General features: G+C 41.1%; 1 protein-coding gene across 3 annotated transcripts in view; it reads right to left on the bottom strand.

Moving 5' to 3' along the window:
* LOC126183885 (chloride channel protein 2) overlaps positions 1-16904 on the bottom strand; it is a 523840-nt gene that overhangs the window by 287620 nt on the left and 219316 nt on the right. For 2 of the 3 annotated variants that reach the window (XM_049926191.1, XM_049926193.1), the window contains exon 2: positions 2500-2782. In XM_049926191.1, the coding sequence (XP_049782148.1) occupies positions 2500-2782 (283 nt within the window). Of the gene's footprint in view, positions 1-2499; positions 2783-4549; positions 4989-16904 lie in introns of those variants that run through there. The other variant, XM_049926190.1, reaches the window with a different exon arrangement.

The raw sequence follows: 16904 nt of genomic DNA, 5'->3' as shown, positions 1-16904 counted from the left end.
TGATTTCACGCAGGCTATACAACGTAACTGACTTGCGATTCCTTCTTCGTGACAGTTCTCGGTCGTACACCACAGGTGAAGCGAAGACCCTCCTGCAGTATTTTCGATGAGAAATGTTTGATCACCTATCATACAGCCTGGACTTGACACCCTCTGAATTTCATCTTCTCGCTCACATGAACCGCTCGCTATGAGGACAAAATTTTGGTACAGACAACGAGCTACAGACCAGCGTAGGGAATTGTCGGAAGTCGCAGGCTACTGCCTTCTACGATGAGGGTACTAGGAATTTGTGCCACGCTTGGACATTTGTCTAAGCGGAAGTGGCGACAGCGTAGTGTAGCAGCTGAAAGGTATAGCTAATTGTTGAAAATAAAACATTTTTGACTTTCACTGTGGTTTCCATTTCGCGACCGATCGGAAGTTGAAATATATATACAGATTCCGACAGCGAAATAATTTGACTGAACGTGGCTCAAACATGGTAATTAGGTACTTTTATGGACCACCTGCCTCAAGAGCAGTTGTGGCGAAACATTTCAGGGAAATCTTGGAGGAGGTCACACGTAAATTTCCTAATCACGTTATGCTATCGGAAGATGATTTCCACTAACAAGTTATCGAATGGAAGACTCGAGTGATTAGAATGGGTGACGAAGAAACTACTTGAATCTGGTTTATTTGGCAAACAACTGCTGAGGTTCTAGAAAGTTAGCCAGTGCGTCTGTTCACGTGTTCTTTTCCTTATGCCGCGTTGGAGGTCATTATGCGAGACCTACTAGAAAAGTAAGGTTCGATCGATCGCGAAATGGAAACCACGGTGAAACTCAAAAATGTTTATTTGCAAAGTTAACTACATCTTCCACCTACTTCTCTATATAGTCGCCGCTCCGACTGAGACATTTGTCGTAGCATTGTACCAACTTTCCAATACTCTTGTCATAGAGCGCAGCTGCCTGAGCTGTCTGCCAATTCTCTGCGTTGGTCTGCAACTTGTCGTCTGTACCAAAATATTGTCTTCATTATTAGCGGTTCATGTGAGCAAGCTAAATCCGGACTGTATGGTTAGTTTTCAAACACTTCCATTCGAAAATGTGGCAGGAGAGGCATTGCCCCACAGTAAGCGATCGAGAAATGTCATGAAGAAGGAAACGCATGACAGTTATGTTGTGTGGGCTGCATGAGGAGAATTCTCTCACAGGCACTCATACTAGGCGTGATACACTATTTCGTAGGCATCTTTACGTGCTCACCGTGAACTCAGATCTGGAAAGAGCGACGTGACGCAATCGACAGGTATACTAGAGAGACTGTCCAGCACATCTACGCAAAGCTTCATCGAATTTTCACTGTGGTTTCCATTTTGCGACAGATTGGACCTTACTTCCCGATTTGCCCTAGTAGACTACATGAGATAGAATAGCGTATCTTCTACTAGTTAATCTGGGGACAGAAGAGTCTCCATGGAGCAGTTTGATTTAGAAGTGACCGAGTAGCTACAAAAGTTAGGTTGACAATATGACAAAGGATAGTAGCAAACAGTATCGGAACACGAACTTCTGTCTTCGATTATGGACTCTAATACAAGCTTTTTACTTGGTTAAAATTAATCTCTCCTGCGGCGTCTACAGAGAGGAAAAATACTTTCATTTCTTCTGTATGAAAATACGAAACTGTATTATGAGAGGCTATACATCACAGTTTGTAAAGATGAATTTATTGGAAAATAGTTTTTCTTAATCTGTGCAGAGTATCCGCTGCGTTGGTTGTGTATGTCACAACTTAAAATTGTGTGTCGTACTGGGACCCGAGCTTTGACCCTGCCTTTTGTGTGCTGCAGATTATCAGAGATTGGGGAGAAGTCCGTGACAATTAAGTTAAAGCGAAAATTCTGTCCGTGAGACGTGCTTGGATCCCCAGCGCAATGCTGGTTAAAGGCAGAGATCATTATCCGATTCCCTGTCTAATTTGGAGTTTTAATTTGTCTCGCACATTCAGTTAACTTCTTTTTTCTTTTGCAGCTTCAAGCTAATTCCAAAAAAATGTTCAAATGTGTGTGAGATCTTATGGGACTTAACTGCTAAGGTCATCAGTCCCTAAGCTTACACACTACTTAACCTAAAGTATCCTAAGGACAAACACACACGCCCCTGCCCGAGGAAGGACTCGAACCTCCGCCGGGACCAGCCGCACAGCCGGCCGGTGTGGCCGAGCGGTTCTAGGCGATTCAGTCTGGAACCGCGCGACCGCTACGGTCGCAGGTTCGAATCCTGCCTGGGGCATGGATGTGTGTGATGTCCTTAGGTTAGTTAGGTTTAAGTAGTTCTAAGTTCTAGGGGACTGATGACCTCTGATGTTAAGTCCCATAGTGCTCAGAGCCATTTAAACCATTTTGAACCAGCCGCACAGTCCATGACTGCAGCGCCTCAGACCGCTCGGCTAATCCCGCGCGGCCAAGCTAATTTACGCTAAATAAAACAGAATGCACTGGTGGCTTACCTTTATTGCACATGCTGATGCCCCTGTCCATAAAATAACTTAATAATGCCATAATGACACCTAGAAGTGCCAAGAACACCCAGTCTTCACCCAGTTTGGCGAAGGTATGGCGCCACACGAACACTATGCCAGCTATGACCTTGCTAGTGCATTTGCCGCGGTATTTTTGAAGTTCTTGATTCCTTAACCTATCTTCCTTCTTTCTCTTCTTTTCCAGTGCTTTGAGCCGGCGTGCTTCTTCTTTTGCAAATTCTCCTAGGTCTTTGGTATACCGGCCATACATCTGAAAAAGTAAGTACTCAGTTAAAGAAATTAAGACACAGTATAATGAGGAATTTTCATTGACACTAACTGAAAAGGTAGCCTTTTTATAGGAGATATAATATCATCAAATACGTAATATTATAAATCTGTAACGTATCAGCTCTAAAGAAAAGTTTTCACTCACTACTTGTAACTTTTATCTTTTAAGTGCCTGACTATTAACTCCGTCGAAGTTCTCACACAATGTTTCAATGATTTAAGGGAACAGTGTGGTAAAATATTTTTTGAAAAAATTATGGATCGTTTATCTCGGATTTCATCTTTTGTAAATTTCTCAGGTATTATACACAGGTCTAACGTTAATCCATCATGAACTTTAACTATTGACAATCACCTTTAATTTTTCATGAAATATAACGAGCAACTCTCAAATGGCATATTAAAAAGTGGCATACGCCAGCACACCATTGCGGGAATTTCGGTAAATTATTCGTCAATACAATCGCTCTGTTTTGAGGAGAAGCTAACAGGTGCTTCAGGTTTCATTCAGAAACTAGCCATTTCAGCGAAAACCGCAAGGTATGTTAGGGTGCTCCGTCAGGACTAGCTAACTTGCAGAGACTATGGAAAATCATAAATTGCTTCAATCAAACGTTACAAGCCGAATTATTTACCGGTAGCCAGAAGATGTATGTTTTACCGGAGGTACGCAAACATAATTTTTTTCTTCATTTGTGTGTCTACCGTGCCTGTCGTTGTTTTACAGTGATTAAAGGCATTTCGAATACGCCTTTGTAACTACAAAAAATAGGCTTCGTTGTACGTGTTACATTTTATTCACTTTTTGCAATTTCTGTTCAGTGCTCTGCACGTGCACGAGAGGACCATAAAGGAAATTCTGGTGAACGGAGGGAGTAACTGCGATACTATCGTTGTTTTTTCCGCTGTCATTGCCGAAATTTTCGCTTATAACTTCTGACTGCACAGTTTCCGATTTCAGTTTCGTTGTGTTATTTTGCTACTTTTGTGCTTCCCCATCTTTGATAGGTTGCCACTGAACCACCCTGTAAGCGATATATCTTTGTTTGAAGCATTTTGCTAACAAACAAATAAGAAAAAATTACTCGCAGTTTCCCGTTACTGAAAGCAGCCGCACATGTTACGCACTGAAATAAGTACGAACACTGGCTCAGTTTTCCAATGTGACACTTTGCAATCGCGTACCAATAAACAATCACTGCAGTCGTCTATATAGCTCTCTTACTCTCTCTCTCCCTCTCTCTCTCTCACTGTATATCATCTCTTTTTTTTTCTCTCTCTTCAAAACCGAAACCAAAAGTATCGAGTTTTTGTTAGCGAAACGCATATATGTTACATAATATTTCAGCATAATTTCTATACATGTTAAATAAGGTTATTTATTTGACCATCGCATGCATTCTATTGAAGCATTGAATTGGGTAACAAGTTTACATCTAATCTATCTGCAGTGCTTGGATTTAGTTTTCGTAAGTTAAGGACCACTTTTGACTCGACCGTGTGTCAGCAATTCGGAGACATGAAATAGAGAATTTTTGAAATTCCATTTTTCATCAAACATCACTGTTTAAAAGCAAAAACCGAAACACAGTGAAATAAAAATACTATCTCCAGTATACAGTTATCAACAGCAAAATAGAAATATAAAAAAAACAAGATAGTGTTTATAGATCGTGCAGAGGGAGCTGAACTAAGTAAAACAGGCTCTGCTCATTCTGGAGTGTCGGACTCCTGTACGGAAACTCACCACTGTGTGGACATAATCGAAGTCCTCCATTAATTCGGCAGGCTGGGGTGCGGGACACGGGTAGAACGCCTGCTGGTGCATTTTCCTATTACGCTGCTTCATGTCCTTCATCGTAGAGTCTTCCAAGTTGTGCCTCCGCATTTTGTTCACGAGACGATCGAAGTCTTCCCATTCAGAGTCAATGTCGTCCTCTTCCCCGTACTCCTCCGGCACAGTCGGTAAATGCGACATCATGTCAGTTTCCTTTCTTTCTTCCGTGAACTGTCACTTGTCTTTACTTTTCCTTTTCTAGTGTCAGCTTCTATACACGCGTGGGAGGCGCTGCAGACATCTTAAATTACAACTCCACCGCTCATCCACTGCCGACTCCGATCAGCCACGGCGTCCGAACGCAGTGGCCAGGTCGTATCCGCTCAAGCCCGTCTAGCGCCAGCTACTGCCTGACTAAGCGTGCGACGTGCGCTACTTGCCCAATCTACTCCGCCGACTTAATTGGGTGTCATTTCAACCTCAATCAAATTCAATCTAACGCCGTACCACTCGCAAAGAACTTCGCAAGAAAGAAACTGGCGTATCTGCCAGCCTCGCGCACTTCTTATCGCAGCGCCAATATCGAATGTAACAAAAAGTTGCACTGAGTACCCCTACACAAAAGGGAAAGTTACTTGTGTGTCCGAAAATAAGTTAAGTGTATTTTTATTATGTAATTTTACTTACATCTGTTGGCTGCGCAAAATGCATATACGTGTAAAGGATGCAAATTAACTGAGTGAAGTTAACACACAGCCCTTATTAAAAATTGTGACGTGTTATGCACCATACCTTTTAAAATACTCTGAATGATCTTAATAAAATAGTTAACATTTTAATTTACATCAGACTTCTTCTTACTGTGATGGTAACAGAAGTCTCTTCATACAAACAACGTTAATAATATTGCGTATTTTAGAAAATGGAACATTGTACACTGTATTTTGTTGTATATGACAAGAGACGTCGTATCTATAAGTGTTGTGAACCACAGGTTAATGATATGTGCTGTTGGTTACTCGTGTTACAGAAATAGATGTTATTCGCTGTGATATCCTGTGATGTTGTGAAAATAACAAATATTTTAAGGGATGACCTTTCCTTTTCCGTAAATATCATAGCTACTGTATATGGAAGTACAAATATGTTTCAGATTCGCGACACGAACACAACAAATGAAAGCGAATACTATTAGTATAGAATAAATTCTTTTTTTCTCATCCAGCCTAAACTTAAGTTATATTTACTCTCTCATGGATTTATTGCTCCTCATTAAAATGACATGTCAGAAAATTATGTGAAAATATGTTATTAAAGCACAGAGAGGGCCGGCTATTAATTCTGGACTACAGTAAACAAGTAATTATCTTCTTATGCTTGTGTTCCTAAGATATTCCGGAAAATTGAACCAGTCTGTATTAACAAGATACGGAATTGATCGAGCTGCTAGTTTCCGACTAAAACACTAGGGTAAGTGTTATTTTCTTACTGTGCCAGTAAGAATCTTCAACAAATTGTAGTAAACTGTAAACACAACGAAAAACTGGCAGATGTATTACTTTCATTCTAAAATAAAACAGTAATAGCTCTCTTTTTATTTTCTACGTTTATCTGCTGTCGTCTATAATGAAGGCAGAAGTGGAACTTGGGTTGGATTTCAGTGTTAATTCAATGTTACGTATGTATTGCATCGCTCACCATAATCCATTTCATACGTCGTCTAAAAGGAATGGTCTTCTGCTTTATAAAAACTTTGCGACGATCAAAGCTAGACGCGTTTAAAGACGTGAAGCTGGAAACAAAATGGTTTTCTATGTTGCGGAAAGGCTACAGACGTCCACCGAATCGAGGAGACGTATAGAGCAATGTGAAAGTAAATTTCAACGTTTTACAATGCAAGCATTCATGCAGGTCTGTTGCACCTAACGCTGGGGGATGTGATGAGAAAGGAGGTGGGAATCGCAAGCTCACTTCACGTTTACGGAGAAGTATTGCTAAAGAAGATCAATTAGTGGCACAAAAGTACCCTCCGCCACATACCGTCAAGTGGCTTGCGGCTTATTGATGCAGATAGAAAAATTAGCGTTTTGGTCTGTATGAGTAACAGTGAACCGCCTTCTTGCCGCATTAGTAATTAAAGTTCATTAAGGCCAACAGGATTAATGACTTCATTTTTCCTTGGAGAACGTTAAGGGACGAGAGGGCTAAGTGGAATGTCATGATATAGCATAAAAAAATGTGGTGAAAATTTGAGATGACAACAGCAATAGTCTGCCTGACTCACAGCCAAGGGCAATTTTGAGAAATCAGAGGTGAACAGCGCGCCGCGATGGACGAAGTTATTTGGCTGTTACAGGAAAAGTGGTTTATTCTCCCAAGAACTGAAGTTTATAGGAACGCAGATACGCAAAATGTACTGAGCTTCTAGCTTAGAATCACTCACATTAAAGCTGCAAATTACCTACAAAACAAAACCAGAATTTACAGGCATTCCATTGTACAATATGAAGGTAATGATGTAGACTGACACTATCTGTGCTAAGTTTGAAGATAAGGTAAGATTTACAGAAATGACGGAATGTCCAGCGCTGTAGTAAAACAAAAAAGGGGATTAATAATGTATGAAAAACACAGGGAGAGGAAAGCATAAGAATTTCCATGACTGAAAAAAAGCAAAATTCGCAATAAAATTGTACGCCTATGTAGATAACAGTATACTGATGCAGTCTCATATATTTTGTAGCTAGAAGGATATTTTTTCTAAACAGAACAAAGTATGGTAATTATGAGCAACGGAGAGCACAAGAAAATAATTTGGTTGGGTTATATAAACCTATTTGTTTTGTAAATAAAAGCTGCCTTCTCTTGGTACACTGTATTTTATTTCTCCCAGACGCGTTTTGCCTTTTTCACTGTAAGGCATCATCAGTGCGATCTCGAATGATACAGTTTGGTTTTGATATATGATATTTATAGAGTATAAAACAGTTCGCGTCTCGTTTTTATGTAAATTAGTGATTACTTACAGTTCTTCGCGTTTTTCGTTGGCATCTGCGTTTCCTCTTATCTGGTCAATGAGAGGAAACGCAATGCCGACAAAAACGCTAAGAACTATTAAGTAGTCACCTATTTACCAAAAAAAAAAAAAAAAAAAAAAAAGATGTAAACTGTTTTACAGCCCACTAATAACACATTTCAAAACGAAACTGTATCATTCTAGATCCCATTCATGATGCCTTACAGTGAAGAAGGCAAAACGCGTCTGGGAGATATAAGATACAGTGCAGCAAGAAAAGGCGGTTTTTATTTATAAAACAAATATTTCTGTGCTTGCTGCGGAGGATGGCCACGCAATTAATATGGACCCAGTTTCATCAATAAATGACTTTAAAGTGAAAGACAAAACTTGGGAGAGACATAAATTTCCACAAGAACTAAAGAAAGTTCTACAGAAGGAAAGAAATACGAGACGGATGAGCGTTGTTTGATGCATTACCCGCAACTTAAATTTCGAATTCAGTAAAATCAGAAAAGCATATCATTCATATTTGGTCTGATTCAAGCTCTCTGGAGGAAGCGCTTCGAATTATAGGAAATCTAAAAATAAAATAACACAAAATTCTTTTCACGTGGTGCAAGGTGACGACAGAGGGATGTACCACTGTGGAAAATTTGGATTGCAACCAGCACGTCGAAATTAAGAAACTGGTGTGCAAAAGAGCAGACAGTCTGATGACATGACAACAACAATAGCTCCGTGATCGCTGCAGAATGCGTTACACCAATTGGAGTAAGTCGAAAAGTCGAAATAAATTATGTACTGATAAAATTTGCTACACAGAACCAGTACAGGAAGTAAAATCCATATCCATTGTAGTATCTTTCATTCATCATAAAATGCGGTGTAATATTTCCAAAGTTACTGAATTCCTATCAGCGTCTATCCAAAATGGTTAAATAAATTTGTCCATGCGTCTCTTCTCTATATAGGGAGAATTCCAAACAGTTCAACAACATATTTTTCCGTTTGCAGCCAATGTTATGAAACTTGTTGAGATGTTTTGCTTCCAGGCACTATGACAGTTATTTGGCCGCCGTATCTCGAAATGCTTTAATGATCTATAATTTTCCGCTTGTTACCTTTACTACTGTATCATACAAAACACAACATTATTTACGCAAGTTCTTATAACTGAGAAGTCCCCATACACCACGCGCCACGTCTCCTCTTTGCTTTTCCACTTAACCTGTTTTACCTAATGTATTTTTCACTAACATATAATTAAAATAGACCAAAAGTACAACCATAAAGAAAGGAAGAGGGACTAATTTCAAATAATGGAAATTAATAAATTCATTTCCATTTGTGCAAGCTTAGTACTGAACGACCAGGCACAGTTCCCTTATTTGCCACTTGTAACGCACACAAGGTAAGATCGGAGAAATTAGGGCTCGTACGGATGTTTATAGGCGATCGTTTTTCCCTCCCTCTATTTGCGAGTGGAACAGGAAAGGAAATGACTAGCAGTGGTGTGTGGTACCCTCCGCCATGCACCGTATGGCGGCTTGCTGATTATCGATGTAGATGTAGCTGCAGATACTACTCATGATCCCATCCAGGCCATGTGAATTACCCCTCTTACTCACATGGTCCATTTTTCCTTTATTTCACTTACTATAATTTTTCTTGCCCTTTTTAAAAATTACTTTGTATATTTACAGCTGTTTCACTTACCTGTTTAATCTCACTAGTATACCTTATCTGTTTGTAATTTAGGACCTATTAAAGACAAGATTATTTTGTTCGGCCACTCTCTTGCAACATGTCACCAAAGTTTATTGTTGAGTTTATTTTCTTCTACGAACAACTGTCGTAATTTATTGTATAGTTCATTAGTTAATGTGTGACACATTTTATCTTAGTTAAATATTCTCACATCACATTTCCACTGGGATAATTCCTCTTGTTTTTATCCAAAACCAAACATTAACAGCTTTCATATTTGGAAACCGAGATACTCTGTCGATGCCTTAGTTTAAAATCTTTGATCCTGCAAAAATTTCACTACAGCACATATTTATCTTTGTACTTGATGATGGCGTATCAGCCAAAAACCAGTTTGTGAAATAAATAATAAATATTGTAGAGTGTTACACCAGTGTCGTGCGTATTGTCATTCATAATGTACCAACGTAAAAATGCTCCTATCGGAGCACAAAAAAGGCAAATATACTACTGTTTATTTAAAAGCCTCTGACTGGAATGTAGGGTACCAGCTGTCTCACTCTATCTTCCTCAACATCTTTAACAAATTGTCAAAAATTGTGGCGAACGTATTTGCGCTCTTTTTAAAATCTCTCATTCCCACAAGCTCCCATAACTGTAACAAGCTCACATCCAACAGTCCATCGCTGTAAGTTGCTCACACCCATCCATTCCCAGCTTGCCCATTCTTACTCACTCATTCATCCCGATACATTGTCATTATTTTGTTGTGTCAGTCTCCTGTCTCACAGGCACAGTCTCCTTCTTTCTGTCGTACTTCCTCCTCCCATTGTCACTGTCTCCCTCCTGCTCTCTCTTACTGCTACTATCTCTTCCATGACTTCCCATTGCTGCCTTCTCTTCTTACTGTCACAATCTTTCTTCGCTGCGTTGTCATAGACCCTGTCTCTCATTCTCAGTGGCTCTCACCCACGTTCACTTTGTTCTTCTCGTTATTCCTCTCCCACTGGCACTGTCTCCTTCACTCTTTTCCTACCACTGTTCTATCTTCCAGTAATTATTACTTTTCCGTCTCTTTCACACTGCCACTGTCTCCCTCACTCTCAGCATCGCGAAAATGGTCGCATGCCAAAACTTTTGGGTAATATTTACAGATCCTGAGGAAGGTAGAGTGAGGCAGGTGATACCCCACTTTTCATTCAGTCTTTTATAAGACAGGGGCATATTCGCCTTGTTTGCGCTCTGATAGGAGCATTTTTGCGCTGGTCCCCTTCTTTTGCCCACTACAGCAGGCCATGCCACTCATATGAAAAGAACTTTATGGGTCCTTAAAATTTTTCATTTATTTAAGTACTACAACAAGGGGTTCCCAGAACTCTTCTGCTAATAACAGAGACACTGTAAACGTATGTAACGATAATCTGTTGTCATTTAAGGTGAGCACAGTTGCACAAGAATGCTGGCTTATTTATTGATGAACAAACTATTATTTATATTTGTTGTAAATGTCTCAGTGTGGCCAAATTTTTATAACTTTTCTTCATTTAAATATTGTTGTTATATATTAGTTTAGTCTGAAAAGTGCTCACATAAGGTCAGATCATGTATGCAAAACATAAGAACGATGTGTTTTTGGTGGAGATGGCCTTCAACCAATGGAAAAGGAGACAGTGATGGAACACCAGTGGAATCAAGTACAGAGAAATTTTTTTTTTAGTGGTTCGCTCAAGGGAGGTATTTGGGGAATTCTCCGTTATACCTCGGAGAAGGAGGACACTTTTATATTCGTTCTGGAAGACGGCAGACCCACCTGTGGTAAGGTGCGCATTTGATCGTATCGGTGATTGATTCTAGGTGGTGAACAGCTGCTACAGAAATCTAAATTTTCCCCGTGGCATTACGGAATTGAGAATAGACGAGTATGAGTTTCTGCTCGTCATTTCAGGTGAGTTAATTTGTAAATCATCATGTTGGAATATGAAGTATTTTGAACTGGCGAATATTTCTTGTATTCTGATCACGAAATGAATTTAGTTTTTGCGCATCTTAGCTGACTATTTAGTTTGGGGATTCCGCGACAATTCTTGCAACCACCTCAACAAAACTTTATTACATTTGATAAGGTTATTTTCTGCCTGTATTTTAAATCGGATATCGTAGGACCACTTTTCGGTTATTTGAGATGTACTTTCTTGAAAAAACATTTTTTAACTTAATTCTCTGTCATTTAGATCAATTACAAACGTTAGAATATAACCTTTTTTATTAAATTATTCATTTAACTTTTATTAATATTCCTGTGTATTTTATTAATTCGCAATTCTAGCTAGTGCATAGACTATCTGGCTGCAGGATCACGGCTACAGGTTATTGTTTGCAGCGCGTTAGCTGCCAGAGGTGCATGCAGACGTGCACGGCTTGAACCTATGAATATATTGCGCTATTCCTTTTAAACAGAGCCGTGAAGAGCCCACTTATCTAAGATGCGAGTAACATCTGTTAAAGACGCAGCTGGTTTTCTCGCGTGGGATGCTGTTTAGAGAACAACTACTCAGCAGTAAACTGTTAGCTAATGTCGCAAGATCACTGGTACTTACTTTAGTACCTACGGGTTTGTCTCGGCGCTGTGCCTGTAGGTAATCCAGTGGGTTAGAATGAGAAAGTAGAATGAATTACCGTAAAGACTCACCAAATTTACGCTTTTTGCACCTGCACTTTGATGCTACTATTGTAATGCACCATTGCTCGTATGATTATACTACCAAAATAATCAACTTGACAACCGAATCCACGTCTGCATCCGTACTCTGCAAACCATCTTACAGTGTGTCACAGCGGGTATTTCGTGTACCACTATCACTTATCCCTTTCCTGCTCCATTCGCGAACGGTGAGCGGGAAGAACAATTCCTATCCAGTTTCTTTGATTTTATCGTCATGGTCATTTCCTGAGATATATGTAGGTGTAAGTAATAGGCCCTATATTGCTTGACACTTCTTTGAAAGTTCGCTCTCAGAATTTTAATACCAAAACTCTTCTTGATGCAGGCGCCTCCGTTGCAATGTCTACCATTGGAGATGTATGAACGTCTGTGTGACGCTCTGAGGCTTAGTAAAAAACGCGAAACGCGCTGAGATTTTTTGAGATTCTCCGTATCCTGCATTAATCCTAATGGTCAGGGTCCTATGACGATGTTCAAGAACCGGTCGATCGAGTGTTTTGTAAGGTACTTCACTCATCGGTGAATTACATTTCTTTAGGAGTCTTCCAATGACTCAACCTGACGTCAGCCTTTCCTACAACTAGTTTTATCCAGTCGTCGCACTCTAATTCGTTCCAGATATGTATACCTAGACGTCAAACCGTTGTGACTGAGTAAGAAAGTTGCAAGTGATGACTCTGATATTTCAAACCGTTTTGCAGAACGACATCAACGTAAAAATTCCAGACCATAACAACGTCATGTGAAAGAAGAGGGTTGTACTAAACATCGACTCCCTCATAAGCACTGTGACAGAAATACCTTAGCACAAATATTACAGGGGGTGAACCAAAAATACAACGCATTACCGTGCCTAATACGGCGCAGGAAATCCGTTGGCGTTCAGAACGGCTTCCAATCGTCCCGGAATGGATAAATACAGGTCCCGCATAGTGTTCAAGGCAATTTTATACCATTGTTCCTGCAAAATAGTGGCACGTCAGGTAACAATGATGCAAGTGGATAGCGATCACACACACTTCTCTCCAAAGTAGACAACAAAAGCTCAATTAATATTAGGACATGCTAACTGTGATGGTCAGAGGCGATACGACAGTTCAGCCTCGTGCTCACAAAACCAGTCCTGGACGATGCGAGCTGCGTGAACCAGGGCTGTGTCGTCTTGGAATACAGCATCACTGTTGGGGAACAATCACTGTAGTATGGGATGGGACTGGTCAGCCAAAATGGTCACATAATCCTTGGCAATAATATGGCCTTGTAGAGTAGGTATGGGGCCCATGGAATACCACGATATGACTGCCCAAATTATCACCAAACCTCCTCCGTGCTTCCATTTTGGGACTTAAAGCCGTCCTGAAGTTGGAAATACTGTGGAGAAAGAGTCATCCGATCAGATGACATTCTTCCATTGTTCCACAGTCCATTTTTTATGGCTTCGGCACCACGCTTCCACGTAACGAAAATTTGCAGCTCTGATGAGTGGTTTCTGAATTCCACTTCGCCCTGAAATTTCCTGTCTCGTGTTGTTTCGGTGCTGCCAGGGTTCGCGAGTGCGATATTCAGTTCTGCAGTGATTTCTACAACTGGCGTCCACTTCAGTGACCGCCTGCCAAGATCACTCAGCACACACTTTGGTCCACGCTGTTAGTCAGTGGACGGTGTTTTACACTTTCCTGGTATGCGGTGCACATCTTCGATACGGTGCCTCTTGTAACACCCAACACTTCGGTTACCTTGGCTACGGTAACACCCACCATACGAGCTCCAACCATTTACCCGCGTTCGAATTCACTTAGCTCCGACATACCTCACAACTACACAGAACACTGTTCTAATCGCGACTGACACTTGCAACACATTGAGGACACTGCACAGGTGCCGTTCGTAGTCACGTACAATACCACAACCTGCAGGGTTGTCTATCATCTCCATTTATGTTCAAGCATGGATTTCTCGCGATGTTTCCACGTTTTTGTCCAATACCTGTACTTAGCAGGACAATTTATCGATTACAAGCATCGTTGCATCACGTAGAAAAAGGACGTTGATGTACTTGAATAACATAACAAGTACACCAATTAAATGTACATCCTTTTGAATGGTGCCAATGCAGGACATAAAGCATCTCATAATTCACCCCTGTTAGCGTGATTAAATTTTGCAGTTTGTAATATTTACTAAAAGAAACTTACACGACTCTTTGTCGCGGCTGACGGACGGATTTCTATGGTCCGATACTTGGTATCATATAGCTGGGAGTGCAACCGTGTTGAGCGTAGGTCCATCGCAGAAGCACTAACGCTGCGAGCCGAAAAGAAGCTAGCGCAGTAATCATTGATGCTAATCCTCCGTATCCCTTAAACCGAACGTAAACTTACTCGCACAACAAACTGCGTCACGAGATACGACGCTGGTTCCGCATGAGTATTTCCGTTGTGCAAACAACTAAGTCTGCAACCAAAACTTATTGCAGTGTTATCTTATAACGCTTTTTTCCATAATAAATAACGGGAAGAAACCTGGGGCGTGCTTAGCACACACAGAACTGTTGGGATTGTTTTAAAGTTTAAGTGACAATGGAAGCTAACGTTTGTTATATTATACCTGAAGTTGCAGCATTTAAGCTTCTATAGTAATACTATTGTAGTGGAAGAACGAATATACGATTTAAACTGAGAAGAAAAATTATTAAAAGTGTTCACATTTCGAATTGTTAAACGAGATATTGCTTGAAAGTTTTGCCTCCGAAACATTCGAACAAGTCGTTGGACAGCGACATGCACGTGTACAGACGATGACAGGATCGCGTACACAACGTATAAAAGGGCAGTCCATTGGCGGAGTTATCGTTTGTGCTCTGGTGATTCATATGAAAAAGTTTCCCACGTGATATGGCTGCACGACGGGAATTAACAGACTCTGAATGCAGAACGGTAGTTGGAGCTAAACTCATGAGACATTCCGTTTCGGAAATTGTTAAGGAATTCAGTATTCCGAGATCCACAGTGTCAAGAGTGTACAGAGAATATAAAACTTCAGGCATTGCCTATCACCGCGGACTACGCAGTGGCCGATGATCTTCATTTAACGGCCGGCCGGGGTGGCCGAGCGGTTCTAGACGCTACAGTCTGGAGCTGCGCGACCGCTACGGTCGCAGGTTCGAATCCTGCCTCGGGCATGGATGTGTGTGATGTCCTTAGGTTAGTTAGGTTTAAATAGTTCTAAGTTCTAGGGGACTGATGACCTCAGCAGTTAAGTCCCATAGTGCTCAGAGCCATTTGAACCATTTCTTCATTTAACGACCGAGAGCAGGAGCGTTTGCGTAAGAGTTGTCAGTACTAACAGACAAGCAATACTGCGTTGTCTAACCGCAGAAATCAATGTGGGACGTACGATGAACTACCCGTTTTGACGATGGGGCGAAATTTGGCGTTAATGGGTTTTGGCAGCAGACGACCTACATGGGTGTCTTTGCTAACATCACGACATCGCCTGCATTGCCTTTCCTGGGCTCGTGACGATATCAACTGGACCCTAGCCGAGTAGAAAACCATGGCCTGGTCAAACACCGAGTGAGGTGGCGCAGTGGTTAGCACAATGGACTAGCATTTGGACGACGACGGTTCAAACCCGCATCCGGGTATCCTGATTTAGGTTTTCCATGATTTCCCTAAATCGCTGCAGGTAAAGGGCGGGATGGTTCCTTCGGCCGACTTCCTTATCTATCCTTCCCTAATCCGATGGGACTGATGACCTCAGTGTCTGGTCCTCTCCCCCGAATCAATCAACCCTGGTCAGATGAGTCCGCATTTCAGTTGGTAAGAGCTGATGGTAGGGTGCGAGTGTGGCACAGAACCCAGGATGCCATGGACTCAAGTTATCAACAAGGCACTGCTAGTTATTGCTCCATAATGGTGTGGATAGTGTTTACATGGGGTGGACTGGTTTCTCTGGCCCAACTGAACCGATCATTGACTGGAAATGGTTATGTTGAGCTACTTGCAGACCATTTGCAGCAATTTGTGGACTTCATGTTCGCAGAGAACGATGGAACTGTCACTAGGCCACAATTGCTCGCAGCTGGTTTGAAGAACATTCTGGGAAATTCGAGCGAATGGTTTGACCACTCAGATCTCCTGGCATGAATCCCATCGAACATTTATGGGACATAATCGAGAGGTCAGTTCGAGCACAAAATCCTACCATGGCGACACGTTCGCAATTATGGACGGCTACAGAGGCAACATGGGTCAAAATTTCTCCAGGGGATTCCCAAAGACCTGTTGACACCATGTCACGTCGAAGTGCTGCATTATGCCGAGCTAAAGGAGGTCTGACACAATGTTAGGAGTTATCCCATGACTTCTGTCACATCACTGTATCCTCTCCATAATGTTGTTGTTATTCGGCATCTAAAGTTGCATACAAATCTCGATCGCTGATACAACGATATGTGGTGGTAATAACTTAGAAAACTATCTATAAAACGTTTTGAGAGTGTTAAGAAATACAAAACGAGTAAGTTAGCACATCTAACTTTAATTATCTACGGCGGGTGCACTATGGTCGCGAATGAGTAATTCACTAAAGGGCAGACACTTCTCAAGGTAAGTTTGTTGCTGATTCAGTATTGCATCCTTCTTTTTGTCTGAGCAGAATTCTCATAACTTGGTCAGCGAGTATGTATTCTGAAGCTAAGCAGAATAAACAGTTGCACGAAAGAGGCTGATGGGGCTCGAGTAAACTGAATCCGACCTGCGAGACGATCGAGGAAGTTACAGTTGTTTAGGTAAGAATTGTGAACACTAGGGTGAAAGTTATACTCGTACAAAGTTTCTTATTATACGACTGACTCAAGTGCGCTCATAGAGGAT

The sequence above is a fragment of the Schistocerca cancellata genome, chromosome 4, assembly GCF_023864275.1.
Source record: "Schistocerca cancellata isolate TAMUIC-IGC-003103 chromosome 4, iqSchCanc2.1, whole genome shotgun sequence".
Classification (NCBI taxonomy): domain Eukaryota; kingdom Metazoa; phylum Arthropoda; class Insecta; order Orthoptera; family Acrididae; genus Schistocerca; species Schistocerca cancellata.
The sequence above is the reverse complement of the archived record's forward strand: the minus strand, read 5'-3'. Positions and strand labels throughout refer to the sequence as shown.